This window comes from Microtus pennsylvanicus, chromosome 2, assembly GCF_037038515.1.
Source record: "Microtus pennsylvanicus isolate mMicPen1 chromosome 2, mMicPen1.hap1, whole genome shotgun sequence".
In the NCBI taxonomy this organism is placed as follows: Eukaryota; Metazoa; Chordata; class Mammalia; order Rodentia; family Cricetidae; genus Microtus; species Microtus pennsylvanicus.
In genome coordinates this window covers 22864742-22881458 of record NC_134580.1, presented here as the reverse complement: position 1 = coordinate 22881458, position 16717 = coordinate 22864742, and the positions used below count along the sequence as shown (strand labels likewise).

General features: G+C 39.8%; 1 protein-coding gene across 1 annotated transcript; it reads left to right on the top strand.

Moving 5' to 3' along the window:
• Positions 1–3363: 3363 nt before the first annotated feature.
• On the top strand, positions 3364–14673 carry Twf1 (twinfilin actin binding protein 1). Its single transcript, XM_075960447.1, has 9 exons — positions 3364–3548; positions 4908–4985; positions 6808–6986; positions 7768–7863; positions 8803–8907; positions 10754–10879; positions 11134–11284; positions 11441–11562; positions 12717–14673. The coding sequence occupies exons 1-9, from the start codon at positions 3524–3526 to the stop codon at positions 12885–12887; spliced, it is 1053 nt and encodes a 350-aa protein (XP_075816562.1). The 5' UTR covers positions 3364–3523; the 3' UTR covers positions 12888–14673.
• Positions 14674–16717: the final 2044 nt, after the last annotated feature.

Sequence of the window (16717 nt, the reverse complement as noted above, 5' to 3'; positions counted from 1 at the left end):
ACGAAACTACTGTTACATGGGATTCAGGGGCCCCTTGCAGGTCCCTAGTCTAAACTGACCTAGAAGGCACTCGAGGACCATCTTATTAGAGTTTGAGAGAACTACAACAGGAGGAGCAACTTGTAAATTTCAACCACTGTTGAGACAGACAAGAAAGGAAAAAAAAAAAGACAAAACGTGGTTTTGAATCCCAGTTATGTCCAAAAACAGCTTCAGGAGAGCAGAGGTGTGTGTGGGAACTTACAGATGGGTAACTGTCCATCATTCATCTGGCCCACAGACACTGAAAAAATAGCCTGAACTTTTTCTGCCTTTGAGCCTGGCCTAAATGTAAAGCGGAGGATGGGAAAGTGGCCACTTATGGGAAACAACAACCATAGCGTTGTCTTTTTGTAGGAGAGAGGACACTCATTATGTTGTTATGGCCTCCTGCTTCCACTTGTACAGTGATTGCAATGCAGGCTTTCAAGCCGTGGGCCCTCCTTCCAAAACCTAGCCAGACTTCAAGTTAGACAAAGATAAAGCCAGAAATGTCTGCTAACTTGATCCCTTTGGTCATGAGTGCTTCCTGCCACTTGCCCACGATCTTATAAAATTTAATGACACCAGAGGGTAACCCTTCAAAACTGAGTGTTTCCCCTCAGACAGCACTTTGAGGAAGGGGACAGTGTCCTTTCACTGCCGTTTATGAGTCCCCATTCGCACTGCAGAGCACATCTGGACGCATTTCTACAGGTTATACTAAGGAAAAATGTCACTGGACTCAACAGTGGGTTTCCAAGTAACTTGGCAAATGCACTTGTTAATGTTACTATGTTTTACGATGTTAACACACACACACACACACACACACACACACACACACACACACGCCACCACCAAGTCAGAGAAGCAGATGTTCAAAAGATGTGAAAATAAAGATATTTTTATGGCGCACGCCTTTAATCCCAGCACTCAGGAGGCAGAGGCAGGCGAATCTCTGGGAGTTCGAGGCCAGCCTGGTCTACAAGACCTAGTTCCGGGACAGGCACCAAAAGCTACAGAGAAACCCTGTGTCTCGAAAAACCAAAAAAAAAAAAAAGAAGAAGAAAAAAGATATTTTTAGTAAAAAGGAGTGTTATGTTAAGACTTTGTCTTAATTAAAATGGCTGGAATTTTTTTTCTAGAATGGAAAAGATAAATAGAAAGCTAAAAAGTCTAAGAGGTTCAAGAAAGAGAAGTATAACCATTACCCCTCCTCAGGATTAAAAATACCTTGTGAGATCTCTAAGGCTGGAGGATGCCTTTAAATCCAGCACAAAGGCAGAGAAGCAGGCAGATCTCTGAGAGTTTGAGGCCATCCTGATCTATAGAGTGAGTTACAGGACAACTAGAACTACTCACAAAAATAATAAAAAAAATAATAGTAATGATAACAACAACATACAAAGAGGCAGAGGTATCAGAACTCTGTTGAGACCTAAGGCCCTTGTACATTTTATATAAACTACATGTTTGCAGAAAATAAAAACAAGGGCTTTCTTCCTAGGAGGTGACAGGAAGGGTCCAAACTTAACTGGACTTTCTTCTTGTCAAGCTAAACACACAATGGTCCTTTCTAAGCATGGATATGGGAAAGATTTTTTTTTTAAATCTCATCAGTATTTTTTTTTAAAACAATGTTCTGTAATCAACAGGACATGAATCAGCTAAAAACCCGCGAGGAAACTCGACAATTTTCCCTTTGTGCAACACCACAGTTAAAACTGGTAAATCAGGATGAACCATTATGCCAGGAAGTACTTGTTGGAATAAGCACCTCCCAAAGAAGTCCCCAAAACTCAGATTGCACGTGGCTAGGCTGTGCATAGGAGGATCTGGTAAAGAAAGAGTTGAGATCACAGGTCCCAGAATGTAATGCTCTTGATTGCTGTGGTCTTGCTGGCCAGTCTAGTGGCTTATTTAAAATACACCATACTCAAAGAGAGATTTTGCCGGCTTGTCATTTTCTTTGCCTGAAGAGCATTTGCATGTTAGCATATTGTAATCTTATATATTTATTAGTTCAAGGCTCTAAAATCAGGACCTAGCTTTCTACTTAAGAGCAGTAGAAAACCAACATAGAAATAAATAACAGAATTAACTTTCATGGGAAAAAATGCATGCTAATAAAAGCCTAAAATGAGAAAAAAATTTGACTACCATCTGCTGTTTCCATACAAATTTATTCTGGGTAACTGTGAATATACATTTTACTTGAAACAATAAAGGGCTAGCCTAAAGCGAATCTCTATTCATGATTTTCAGTGGTAGAACTGACCACAGAAGTCAGCTCAGTGGTTCGGTGACTTTATACTCAGTTCTTTGAGGAACCAAAACAAGAACTATGAGATCTCTGTCTCTGTCTCTCTGTCTCTCTCTCTCTTTTTATTTTCGAGACAGGGTTCTGAGAACCGAAATGCCCAGGAAGAGAGCCACCCCACACCTGCTAAAGACTTAAAGACTCAGAAGGTTGTCTGATTGGCTAGAACCACCTGATTGTGTAAGACTGTGGTGTTGTAGGTCCTAAACCAAATTATCATGAACCATCCCGTTCACAGCCACTTCAGTGTCTTACCTAACATCCATTTTTGGGATCACTAGGGAAATCTTTTTGGAATGCTCAAACCACTTAGCTTCTACCACTTAAAGGTTAAAAATGTCATCAGGAAATCTCTGAATCCATGTCCCCACCAAATATGTATTTTAGAGATACCTTGGTTTGAGATTTCCTTTTGTTCTGCTACTACCAAAAAATTCATAAAATTGTTACCAAGTTGGAACATGATGCTGGTGGGGGGGTCACCTAAATTTGTGCGCTCCTCCCCTATAGCCACATGTTTGGTTTCAGAATAAACCATTTTATTTCTTTTTGAGGTGACAGCTATGGTTTTGTGTGAGTGACCAATTGAAAAGTGAACAGCTTAAAATTTAAATCACGGGGGAAATGATGAAGGACTCTACAGTCTTTAAAATAGGCCAGGATTGGTCCTGAACCCAAGCTTGCTTATGCTATGCAAATGTTTAGCTGTTTTATCGGTCGCCTTAAAGTGCCCTTTTCTTTACAACAAAGGGTATGTCTTTTACTATAAAAAGTATGTTTGGGGAAATGGTCATTTCCCCCTAGGAGTTTTTTGGCGGGGTCCCTGTGCACACACGTGTAGAACCTTAACACCTTACGGAGTCTTACCTTAGTCGCCTTACGGAGCTACCTCGTAAAGCTCAGCAGCAGAGGTCGGGAGCGTGGGGCGGGGCCAGCGACGGGAGAGGCGGGACCAATGTCTGGTGGGGCGGAGACTCTGACGGCAGCTGAGAGTAGCCAGTGAAAGGACAGGAGGCGGAGCCATGGGCGGGGCCTATGCCTGTAGGCTAAGGCGACTGGTGCTGGGGGCGGGGCGGAGAGTCGCGGGCAGATGACGCGCAGGCGGAGCCGCTACTTCCTGGATCCGCCGGCCGGTGCCGCTGCCGCACCCTCCGCTGGAGTCGGGAACCTGCGGCCGCCGCCATGTCCCACCAGACCGGCATCCAAGGTAACGGCGCCACGGGGCAGGGGCTCCCGGGAGTTTGCGGGCCCGAGCGCTGGAGGCGCGGACGGCTTTGGAGCGGCTCTGGGTGTGACGGCCCCGACCGTGTCCCTGGCGGCCCTGTGGGGCCGCCGCCACGTAACAGGCAGTGGGTGCGGGAGAGCCGAGCCGTGTGGATCGGGACCTGGGCCAGCCGAGCGACTTTCCTCGGTAGCCCCCGTCAAGGAGATTGTTGCAGCACTCGGATCATTTGAAAAACAAACAAATCCCACAGTTGTAGGCTGCCTCCCAGACTCCCCGGATTGTCTCTCTCAGAACGGGAGCGCGCTTTCCTCTCGGAGAAATCCTAAGTAGGAAGTGTTTTTCCATCTTTGGATGCTCCCCAGGCAGCTGAAATGCCTGGTCTGTGTGGCTGCACCTTATCACCCCGTGGAACTGTTGAATGTGCAATTGCTTGCGTATCTTAACCCTCCTTTATTTCCTGCTTTGAAAATAGGCAACTTGGAAGTAGTCATCTCCTCAGGATCAAATAATATATCCTGGAGTTATTTAACGAGTTCTAACATAAACTAGAGCACTTCCTGTAATAGTCAATTGAGTCTTTCCTCCCCAGGTGACCAGTTAACAACTTGTTTTGTGTTTAAGGGTTTTGGACACCTCTTTCTTCCATACGCAGCCAGGCAAAACATTTCCAAATTCATGTCTCATTTCCAAAATCATGTCTGTTTTTTTTAACGTGTTAATTTTGACATTTAAATGTGTCAAAATTATTACTAAGTTCGATGTTTGAGCCGTTTATCGTAAGACCGAAATAGTAGTCTTGCTGGGAATCAACACAAGAACGAAATGGAAGCAGTAGTGCATACACAAGGGATAGGCTAATTATTAAGTGAGTATTTGCTCAGTGACTACTACAGCTTTTTGAGAGATACAAGAAAGATATAAACACCATTAGATCTAGTGCATTTTACAAGCTTTTTCTTTATCGGAATATGAGACTTGATCCTGTTGTTTTTGACGGACAGATACAGGGTATGAAGGTGCTATCACAAACTTAAAATTGGATTATAGAGGCAACTTTCAACGTTTTCAAACATGAAGTATTTTGTCCATTATTAGGTTTGACTAAAAGTATTACTTCAGTGTTACTTCGGCTACACAATTCTGTAGATAAAATGTTGAGTTCATATACTTTTAAAATGATAATATTTATTTTTTAGTAATAGCCAATACCCATATTTTGTGCTTCTGTTTTATAAGAACAAAGTGCTATACACTCTACCTTTTTATTTGTTTTGTGTAAAGAGCAAAATAAAGTACTTCTAAGTTAAAAATGGGTTTGTTTTTCTTTATCATTTTCCACAGCAAGTGAAGATGTTAAAGAAATCTTTGCCAGAGCCAGAAACGGGAAATACAGACTTCTGAAAATATCTATTGAAAATGGTTAGTTAACATTTTAAGATACTATGTGCCCTTTGAGTGTTCACTGTTGCAGTTTCAGATCTCCAAGTGTTATTAGTAATTTGAACTATTAATCAGCATGAAACAAGCTCAGATTTTCCCTTTCAGCCTGTTTTCCTTTTAGATTGTACAGCTATTGGGGAAACCCCAGGTGGTTTCTGGTATGATAACTTCATCCATGTCTCATGTTAGTGCTTCCCCTTCTAGAATGGAAATCAGTAACCATGTGGTACTATAAAACAAACAAAACTAATTAATTCAGTAAAGTGTGTTTTGAAGTAGAAATATTTGGGGGGTGGGGGGAGGTGTCTGTTTGGACACGAGAGGAGATTTCTTGTTTGGAAACATTCTAAGAACATAGCAAATTATAAATCGACTCCTTAACAGCAATTGTGTGATCCGGAAAACTGTCTGAGTGACCACATCAGAATTAGATGAACTTTTAAAAACTTCATGTCCAAATGAATGTGCCGAAAGCATCCCTGTGCTTTCTTAAATATCTGAGAACCTTTTGTTTGGAAAAATAACTTGTTTTTTCATGAACTGGGAATAAATCAACTTTGTTTTTTCATTTTTCTGCTTATTAAAATGTGAAGCTAGTTTAGAATCTTACAATATTCCATAGGAGCAAACGTCCACTTCAAGGTAGCTAAAGTTGTGAATGTTGTTACTTCCTAAGTGACTAGTTAGTAAACAAAATAAAAAGATAAAATGTATCTTTTATTAAGATAAAATGTATCTTAAATTTGCAATTCTTCAGAAGAAAATTTTTATTTTCTAAATATCTTTCAGTTTTTTTTAATCTTGAGAAAAATGTTAAATTAGAAAATTTCAGAGACTGAAAAAATAAATGCCTACCTCTTTTATTAATGACTTAGTACTTTATAGTTTTCTCCAAACCTAATTTAACTTTTTAAGTGTTACTGTTTTTCTGATGTTAAAACATCATTGGACTACTACTGTATGTCTCTTTTTCTCCCCCTGGGGTAGCTGCATTTGGAAGTTTAATATATATGAGCAATTCCTTTTACTTAAATGCCGGCATAACATATGATGCTCTTTTGAGTTTTTAAGTTCACATAACCTGCATGTTGTTTTATTGCTCTTTATTTCTGGGATTTTTCTGATTTGTGTTATAGCCTGTGAATTATTTTAAAACGCGAATAAAACAAGAAGAATGTTTTCATTTGACATTCACATGTCTGACACTCTCTTAGGGAAGATGCTGTGTGGTGCTATAGCATGCACCTGCCTGTGTGCACAAGTGATTCTGTGGGAAGATTCCCTTCAGAATCTTACTTAAAAATAGTGCCTAAAAATGACAACTCCCAGTCACACGTTAAATCCACAATATTGTTGTTGTTAAGTAGGAGCCAAAGCTTGTTTTATAATTTCTTATAAACTATAAAAAATTATGAAACAAGATATATTTATAAAATTTAAAAATTATAGTTTTGAGTAAAGTTCTATATATATGTGAGGTTTTTATATATGTAAATTTTATATAATTTTCAGCATAGATATTTTAACAAATAAAAATCTAATTGCCCTTTACTAACTCAGTTATAATTATTTTTATATTTATTCCTTATGTTATTTATATAAAATATTTTAACCATGTTTTTTCTAAGATCTTTATATTTGTTCTTAGTAATGCCTCAGATCATAGTTATTTTGTATAATTCCACCTTTTCAATTTTTCTGGGAAAATAGTAATAGGGAAATAACTCGTTTTTCTCGTCTTCATCATATTATCACTTGCTATTGCAGACCACTTATTTGTTTTAACATTTTCATTTCGTAGAACAGCTTGTGATTGGATCATGTAGTCAGCCTTCAGATTCCTGGGAGCAGGATTACGATTCCTTTGTTTTGCCTCTGCTGGAGGACAAGCAACCGTGCTATGTATTATTCAGGTTAGATTCTCAGAATGCCCAGGGATATGAATGGATATTCATTGCATGGTCTCCAGATCATTCTCATGTGAGTAATGTTTTTTAGTTTTTTTTCTTCTTTTTTCTTCTTAAACATTAAATACTAAGAAGATTTTTTTTTCTAAAATATCTTCATTCTACAAAAAGGATAAGAAGAAGCAATCATTTCTCATAGAGGGATAATCTTGTCACAAAACAAAAGAGAGTTGCCAGTAGACTAAATAAATTAAAAGGTGGAATTGGGATGTAGATACAGCCCAGTGTTATAAAGAGTGTCAGAGTTCTTATAGAAAGCTGTTTGTTCATGCTGTCCAGTATTCTCAAAAGATTACCCATTTCAGTTCTTCCTCTGGAAGAAATAGCAGATTTCACCCTTTAGAATTATGAAACTGTTCCTGTCAATTGATAGTTATTCATGAAAGCCACTAAAGCTCTTTAATAATAAAACGTTTGTCTTTTCATCCCACTGTGCCTCATCTACTGGTATTTGCCATCAGCAATTCATGAATATTTGATTCTTAATTAGTAATGTTTGATAATAGTTTGAGTAAACTATCACTATAAAGGTTATTTTATATTAATCCCTCCAATATTTTGAAATAGTATTTTAGTAATTTTTTTAGTATAAATTTGGTTTGTTTTCTACTTTAAAAAAGTATCCTACATAATTTAAAATCTACCTTACTGGTCACTACCGATTTAGACACCTGTGTTATAGTTGTTAGTGAGCAGCATCCTTATTGGGTTAAGTACTTGAAGGTTTTAATTTATCGTTGCTTTCTTTTATAATGGTAATACTGCTGACGTGTAAAACTTTCACAATTGTATAGGTTCGTCAAAAAATGTTGTATGCAGCAACAAGAGCAACTCTGAAGAAAGAATTTGGAGGTGGCCACATTAAAGATGAAGTATTTGGAACAGTAAAGGTGCAAAACTTGTGTTTGTGTGTGTGTTTTATGTGTTTCAAAAAACCCAAAAACCAAAACAGGAAACAAAACTGGTAAATCCAGGCATAGAGGCACACCTCATTAATCCTTGCACTTGGGAGGCGTAGTCTTAGGGTTTAGTACCAGCCTCGTCTGTGTTCTGAGTTCAGGGCGGCCAGGGCTACATGTTGAGACCCTGTCTCAAGCATAAGAAGAGTATTGTTATTTCTCATGATACGCAGTTCATGCTAATTCACTCGTATCTGTTGATACTGAGAATAAACACTACTGAGGTAGAATTTCTCAGAGGAACGGTAAACCGGTGCCTTTATGACTATATTCGCAAATTAAGGTGATTGGAATACACTTTGAACAGCTGATTTATGCTTCTGTTTCAGAAAACGATACGCTTTAGCAAAGAGAGGAGGCGCGTTTTTCTTCCCATTAGCTGTGAACTGGGCTGGCTTCTCAGCTTTCTCGCCCTCAGCATCAAACCATCTTAGCTCCCTCACTCTCAGCCTTCCGCGAGCAATGCTCAGAAGCATACCTCTTTGAAGTACTTTTTTCTTACACGAATACTTCTGCAAATACTGTATAAGTGACTTTAATATAGACTTAGAAGCAGAATAAATTATGAGAATAGCTGTCAGCCAGTTTTCTACAGATGGCAAATTATATATGCCCTGTAGGGTTGAGGCTGGAGATCAGTTCACTATTTGATGATCAAACTTAAAAGATTTAATGATTATAAACTTGAGGAAAAGGAGACACTTCTTAAAAGCTTTGAATCCTTCAAAATAGAAGATGAAAATAAGAGAGTAAAATTCTTATGCTGTGTATTATCACTTAATTTTTTCAATTAATAATTTTTGTTTTTCCTAGTGTAGCCTCACTTTGGTTATATTTCTGGAAAATAATCATTTATTTCTTTGCTCACAGGAAGATGTATCATTACATGGATATAAAAAGTATTTGCTGTCCCAGTCTTCGCCTGCCCCACTGACGGCAGCAGAGGAAGAATTACGACAGATTAAAATTAATGAGGTAAGTTATAACTTTAATGCTTTCAAGGTTTCAAGTGTGTCACAATACCATGTGTTGAATGAATAGACACAAAGGTAACTGAAATTCGGATGTTGGATCGGTTAGGATTATTTAGTTTAGGGATGGATCTATGTGCTTAATGTGTTTTCAGAAAAAGAAGTAAAACATTCATGTTAACTAACAGCCCTTCGTAAAGGGCTGTCCCCAAAATGTACATGTTAAAGCAGACACTTCTGTGCCGTGAGTACTTTTTGAAGAGAGGCGTGTATTACCCATTGATTGCAAAGAGTTTTATATTTAGTACAACCTCATAAAGAAAATTTTTTAAAATATATTACTTCAGAGATTAGTATTTGCTAAAGAGGATAAAATTAAATGCTGGAGAATGCTGAAGGTCACTTAAACGGACTTCAATCTCTGTGAACTTGGAGATGTAGATGGAGCTGGAGTATTTGTTAAGCATTCTGAGGCCAGTAAACTTGGAGACATAATTTTAATATTTTTGCAGCAGTCTTAGTTGACTTTTGTAACTACTTTCTTTCTTCTGAAACTTTACAAAGCATAAGTGTCCCAAACTACTGTTCATTGTCTTCATACTAGGCCGACTAGTCTGTAAATGGCTCAGTACCCTTAACATGAAGTTGATGGCAAGGATGTAGCATGTATTTTAAGCTAAAGTTATTTGAGTAGGGCTTTTTATATGACTTTTTTTTTCCTACAAGTTTGAAAGTTTGTTTTATTCCTTGCAATCAGAGCCCAGAGGATCATATTGGGGTATGCACTTGCATATATTCTATGATGTTTTCATTATCCAGTACCATGCCATAGAATCTCCATTCATTTTTTTTAAGTAGTTTGTATTTGGCTTTCTGTTGCAATATTGCAAATGAGACCCTTATGAGCTGTCATTTATCAAGTAGAAAAACCGTAAACATGTACTTGGAAAGCTTTCTTCAAGTATCCTCTCATTCACACACGAGCTGTTTAGTAAAGAAAGCCGTACATCTGGGGCACGTGCGGGCGTGGCTTATGAGCTGTGTGGTTTGTCTGTGTCCTGTGTCCTCATTCCAGTGTAGTGCATGGTGTTTGTTTCCCATTTTATGTTCAGTAGAACAGTAAAATCTATGCTTACTGTATACATTTACTATTCAGAACTTCTAGCAAGAAAAGTTGGCATTTAAAGAGGTAATCTGATGACACTTTAGAAGAGTTAACTGTAGTTACTTGGACCTGTCCAGGCTCAGTGAAGGAAACTCCAGAGTCCTGAAACTGCTCATTCGAGGCTCCTTCCCAGTATGTCATGCCAGTGTCACACGCGCCTCTGCATGCCACAGTGTGACACTACATGCCTTCTAAGTTTAAAATGGTTTAAGAATTTGAATGAAAGGGTGAGATTTAATATTTTCTTTAAAGTGGAGTTTTCTGCTTTTTGCCCTCAGGCACTTCTCTACTGTGGGATAATGCCCTTGTACCCTGTAAAGATTTTTCACTCATGTTGGTTTAGTAAAACGCTGATTGGCCAGTAGTCAGGCAGGAAGTTTAGGCAGGGTGACCAACTGGAAGAATTCTGGGAAGAGGAAAGACAGAGATGCAGTCAACAGCCAGACGCAGAGGAAGAATGATGAGAATGCCTTACTGAGAAAAAATACCAAGCCATTTGGCTAAACATAGATGAGAATTATGGGTTAATTTAAGTTGTAAGAGCTAGTTATGAATAAACCTGAGCAGTAGGCCAAGCAGTTTATCATTAATAGAAGCCTCTGTTTATTTATTTGGAATTGAACGGTTGCGGGGACAGGCGGGGCAGAAACTAAAGTTTTCCCCGTCAATTCTATCTATGTCGTAGGTACAGACTGACGTGGGTGTAGACACAAAGCATCAGACACTACAAGGAGTGGCATTCCCTATTTCTCGAGATGCTTTCCATGCTTTGGAAAAACTGAGCAACAAAGAACTCAACTATGTACAGTTGGTAAGATGGCTGTAAAGTAGCTGTTCTTTTTGGTAAATTATGGCTTGTATAATTCCTATTTTTAATGAATTGGTTTTTTACTAACTTTTTGCTTTTAAGGCAGGGTGTCATTGTTTATTCATGTTTTTATTTAAATCGCAAGTACTATATGTGTATGAAAAAGTCAGCTAGCTAATCCACACCTGCGCATCATCTTTGTCTTCTAAGTTAACTTGTATTTTACCTGTTTAATAAATGTTGTTTATTTTTGGTAGGAAATAGATATAAAAAATGAAACAATAATTTTGGCCAACACAACAAATACAGAACTAAAAGATTTGCCAAAGAGGATTCCCAAGGATTCAGCCCGTTACCACTTCTTTCTGTATAAGCATTCTCATGAAGGAGACTACTTAGAGTCCATAGGTATGTGACACGTTGTCTTCAGCACAGAGCCTTCCCTTTGCCTACCAGCTTCAGTACCATAGTCTTACGTGTTTCCTGCGGGGGTTATTTGAAGTTTGAGGAGGCTACAGACTTGCTGTAAGTGATAGTCCTAACTGTTGTTATTCTACCGTACAGTTTTTATTTATTCAATGCCGGGGTACACGTGCAGCATAAGAGAGCGGATGCTGTATTCCAGCTGCAAGAGCCCTCTGCTGGAGATCGTGGAGAGACAGTTACAGATGGACATAATCAGAAAGGTAGACTCTTTAAGGGTCTTGTGGTTTTGCTGGGTATTTTGTCATTTCCACTTAGTACCATGTAAACTTTGAGGTGCCATGGTTAGCAATGAAAACGTTCAGTTTCATGGTTCTCACCCTAAGTGCTTAGAACCTGCTGAGTGCCTGGGGGTGATCTATCATGGTCTCCTCCCCCCCCATCCCGCTCTTTGGAGATCTGTACTATCTAGTATGGGAGCTATAGGCCACACACGGCTATTTTAAGTGTAAAGTTGAATAAAATATATAATTCAGTTTCTTCATAGCACTGGTAATTGCAAATGCTCATTGGCCATGTGTAGCATTAGGAGTACAACATATACAGAACATACTGTCAGTTTACCAAGTGGGGTGCTGCTACCCGATCTCCATATATGTTCTTAGATGCAGGTAGCCATAAGGAAAGACTTACAAATTGCTGTTGTTGGGGTGCGGAGCCTCAAGCAACTCTAGATTCTGTGGATCTCGCTGTGCACGAGGACCTTTCGGAAGGGTTAGCTGACACTACAGAAGCTCAGACAGTAAATATCTTAGGCTTTGCCATGTGGGTCTCCTTTGCATTTTTGTTGTTTGTAAAGTCCCTTAAAGTGTGAAATGTTCTTAAGATTTGGTCTGTAGGCCATCGTTGGCCTGCCCCTGTTGTGAGTGATTCCAAGTGTCCCAAAGATGAAAGAGCTGGTGTTTGAGTATAGAAAACAGAGCAGCCAGAGGGTCCAGGCTCACTTCTGTATAGCTGAGACGGAAGAGGAGCAGTGAGAGGCAGCGAGAAAGGGACTGTGACTGACTGGGCTTATACGACTGCCGTAGCGCATCACTGAGAAGGGCGGAAGGGAAGCTTCACGGTCTTGGATCTCTCTCCTGCTCATGTGTAGCCTCCATACCTGCGAGCTGGTTCATTGCTTGTATTAGCTTTTTTTTTTTTTTGGTTTTTCGAGACAGGGTTTCTCTGTGGTTTTGGAGCCTGTCCTGGAACTAGCTCTTGTAGACCAGGCTGGTCTCGAACTCACAGAGATCCGCCTGCCTCTGCCTCCCAAGTGCTGGGATTAAAGGCGTGCGCCACCACCGCCCGGCTTGTATTAGCTTTTGAAGGTTCCCTGTTTTATATGGTTTCTCACTACTGATTTCCTCTTTTGCAGATTGAGATAGACAATGGGGATGAACTGACTGCAGACTTCCTTTATGACGAAGTACATCCTAAGCAACATGCACATAAGCAGAGCTTCGCTAAACCTAAAGGTCCTGCAGGAAAGAGAGGGATCCGGAGACTGATTAGGGGTCCAGCAGAAGCAGAAGCCACTACTGATTAAGATTGGTTTATGAAGTGTCGCAATATAGTTTTGTAAAATTCCAGCTTTTAGTACACGGAGAACTGAAATCATTCCATGTTGATATAGTTGGGAGGAAAATTGTACTTTTTGAAAAATAGCACTTTTCACTTCTATGTATTTTTTAAATGAATGCTATAGAAGACTCATGATTTCTATTTTTCAGTTACTCTAGACAAGGCTTCAACATAGTCGTGTTTGGTTTTGTTACACTGTTTTCCTAGCGTGTTGATTCCACACTTTCACACCCTCTCCAATATTTTACATAGGCGAGCCGGCTCCAGAACGCCTGAGGACTTGCTGTTTAGTGCTCTGCAGTGAGGTCTGAGTTTCCCTGAGATACTCGCTTCGCAATGAGTGTGTTCAGGAGCCTGGGAAAGGCAGGAAACCTCATACTCTGAGAGCTGTGTTCACACTGGGATTGTCTGCAGCGCTGGGGGACAGCAGTGCTTCCTAGTTGACCTTTTGTTTTTAATAGCATTAAAATTTCAGAAAATCAGTTCCTTCTGAAGCTTTAAGGTACCAGACTATTGCAGGGTTTCTGATGGCACTGAAAGACTACACTTGTAAGGTCTTTGCAGGGCTTTCGAAATGTCCGTTTCCAAAGTGACTCCTTCTTCGTAAGTACTGTGAAGCCAGGCGTCCATGTTCAGATCGAAGTCCAAGTATCATTCAAAAGGAAACAAAACTAAAGTGAAAACTGTTCCAAGTTTTCTGTTTTTTCTCCTTGGAAACCATGTGTCTTAAAGCAAATTGTCTTACCATTTGGGAGCAAGTATTCAGATCTGAGATTATCAATTCCTTGTGCTTAGCAGGTTAATCCAGATAATACTTAGCTTAAGAATCTTATTTCAGTTAATAACTTCTGTAAAAGCATATTTTCTGAAGCTTTGTATTTTCAGTTACAATCTAGAGATTTTGAGCCTCAGAGTTCTTTGATACTTGAAGTAGAGGGAGTTAAACACTTCATTTTTAATCTGCTAAACCTGCTGCAGAGCCATAACTTGGAGGAGTTTTGAAATGGACTGTGGTATTCAGGATTTGGAAGTCCTTGACCTGAACTTCATGCTGCATAAGATAAATGTCAGAAATGTACATTTCATGGTTGGAATTTGAAGCGCTCATTGCAAAGCCTTATTACCGGAGATAAGACATGCGCCTTTCAGAAATTCAGTTGTAATCACAGAAACCATATGAGTTACGGACTGATGGCGTTTTTAAAAATAGATTTGAGCATTTGTGTGTTTTGTTTGTTTACAGATACTTAGGCTTTACTATTTAATTATGCAGAACAATTGACAGTAATGTTGCACTTGTTTACTAGAGGTAAACTTTTAGTTTTGTGTGTGCACACGTAGTCACAGATGCCCACAGATTGCTGCGGTGAGAGTCCGGAGCCATGTTGCGGACCTTCTCCAAACGCTGCCATTTTCAAGCAGAGGGAGTCCTATCATGAAGATCCAGTCAGTGGTGACTGTTCTGAAGCGTTGGTGTGCAGTTATGCTCTGAATTCCTTACACTACATCAAAGTAAATGCACATTCCAGAATATAGATGTGATCATGTAACCTTACTAATGATTAAACCAATGATTGCTGAGAATCAGTTATGCATTTGTTTTAGGGTATAACTCATTGTTTACAGTATGTTTTAGGTGACAGTAGATGTGAATAACATTCCCAATAAATTTATATAGCAGTGAAAAATTACATGTCTTCTGTGGACATTTTATAAGTGCATTTTATATCAATAAAACTTTTTCTCTTTGAGTTGTCTATGTTGGTTTTATAATACATTTGAAATGTTTGGATTATTTTGCACAGTCCAATACCTGAAGTTTTTTTGTGTGATCATTTCATTAGCCTACTTAAATTCAAAGGAGATTTTTAAGTAGTTGGAAACTACTTAATAATAATATAGATTAAATTTGCCCTGCAGAAATGCAACAATGATAAAAATGTTGAATTTCCTCCATGATAAAAGCACCATATAGAGGAACTAGTTCATGTCTAAACTTCCAGCATGTTCCAGAGCAGCTTGAGCTACATAGCTACTCCCACCACACACAAGCACACACACCGGTCCCAGCACAATAGGTGTCCAGTGTACATAGTGCATTTAAAGAACTGTGTATTTCTCAACTCTAGAGGCTGGGAAGTTCAAGATCAAGGGGCCAGCACCGCTCATGTGAAAGTGACTGGTGCGTTTTTACTCGGCATATCAGTGTAAAATCTTTTTCTCATTGGGTGTGTTACACAATAGATGTCCTTAGTAGCAATTTTTTGGGGGGAAGCATTTTAAAGAGATGATTTAGAAACATGCAGTGAGATGGTTTACCAGGTAAATGCACTTTCCACCAATCCCAACAAGATTGATTCCCCAGGACCCACAATGTGGAAAGAGAATTCACTCCAAGTGGTCATCTGAGCTGTTTGTTCACTCTGGAATACATTCTCACAAACTAAATGAAATGAAGTCCTGCAAAGAATTCTTTATTTGGGAAGCTAAGACACATTGTTCACAGTATGTGCTGTGAGTATATGTACTCATTGTATTCGTATATACAGTGTAAGCGCTGGATTCATTTTCTGTCCTGTTCAGAGGTTCTGCTGTAGAGAATGGGCTTAAGAATCAAATAGCTCTACATGTGATTGACAGTTAGGAACACTTTACCTTAATGGCATTGTGGCTTCTCTCAGTTCATCAGAAACTGTGTAATGATTTGCAGTGGTTATGATAGTGGCATGATCTCAAGTAAGTCTCGGCTGTCTGCTGGCTTCTGCATGATGTGGCTCAAGACTTTCTACTTTCCTTAGTCGGTTAACTCTGCCTCATCGGCTGCTCCCAATTGTCTACAAACTATGAACTCAGTAACATCCTCACCCTGGATCACTCTGACCTCTCAATGCATGCCCCTTTCCTTGACTAATGCAGCTCTCTCCCTCACCCTGGATCACTCTGACCTGTTAATGCATGCCCCTTTCCTTGACTAATGCAGCTCTTCATCCTCACCCTGGATCACTCTGACCTGTTAATGCATGCCCCTTTCCTTGACTAATGCAGCTCTTCATCCTCACCTGGGATCACTGTCCTTGTCCACCGCAGCTCTCTTCACTTTCAGTCTCCCCTGACCTCCAGTTTGTCTTTTGGCTACTTCTTGTCTTTATTTTTCTTATAGCACCTAGGCAGTGTGTCCGGGTTGCGTCATTGTCATGAAATATCCAAGAGAAATTAAGTGCGGGAAGATATAAGGGTCTTTCTGGCACAAGGGCATCCTGGCAGTTGGAGGCTAAGGAATACCACCAAGTCACAGCATGCAATCAATCTCACACAGAGATGAGGGCGAGCAGAATGGCAGCTGCCTCTACGTGGGAAGAGAGACTGCAGAGGGCTTGGGGTGGGGCAGTTTTTATTGGGGCTTTGGAGCATGCGGAACATTTGCAGCAGAAACATTTGCAGATGAGCAAGCGGAAAAGTACAGTGCAGCCAGAGCCGTGCTTGGAGGGAACTCTGAAGCATTTGGCTCTTAAGGCTGAGTCACAGGGGTGGAGATTTCCAAGTCTCAAGTTGGGGGTAAACCAGGGGCAGGGTAAATTTCCACTGGCCTGCTACCCTACGAAAGATCATTTTGGCTCAGGGTTTCAGAGTGTTCAGTCTGTGGTCGCTAAGCATCATTGTCACTCGGTTTGAGAGTCAGGACACTATAGCCTTTGTTGCCAAGTCAAGTTGTTCACCTCACTGTGGCCAGGAAGCAAAGTGAAGGGAGTAACAGTTTCATAAGACCAAAACTCATATTAACCCTTTCTTGAGCAG

What these genes read in the sequence shown, in the direction of transcription:
- Twf1 (XM_075960447.1), top strand. Translation starts at nt 3,524, where the DNA reads ATGTCCCACCAGACCGGCATCCAAG. An exon ending in AAGTATTTGGAACAGTAAAG is followed by an intron (nt 7,864 to 8,802) that starts GTGCAAAACTTG and finishes CTTTGCTCACAG; the next exon opens with GAAGATGTATCATTACATGG. An exon ending in AGACTACTTAGAGTCCATAG is followed by an intron (nt 11,285 to 11,440) that starts GTATGTGACACG and finishes TCTACCGTACAG; the next exon opens with TTTTTATTTATTCAATGCCG.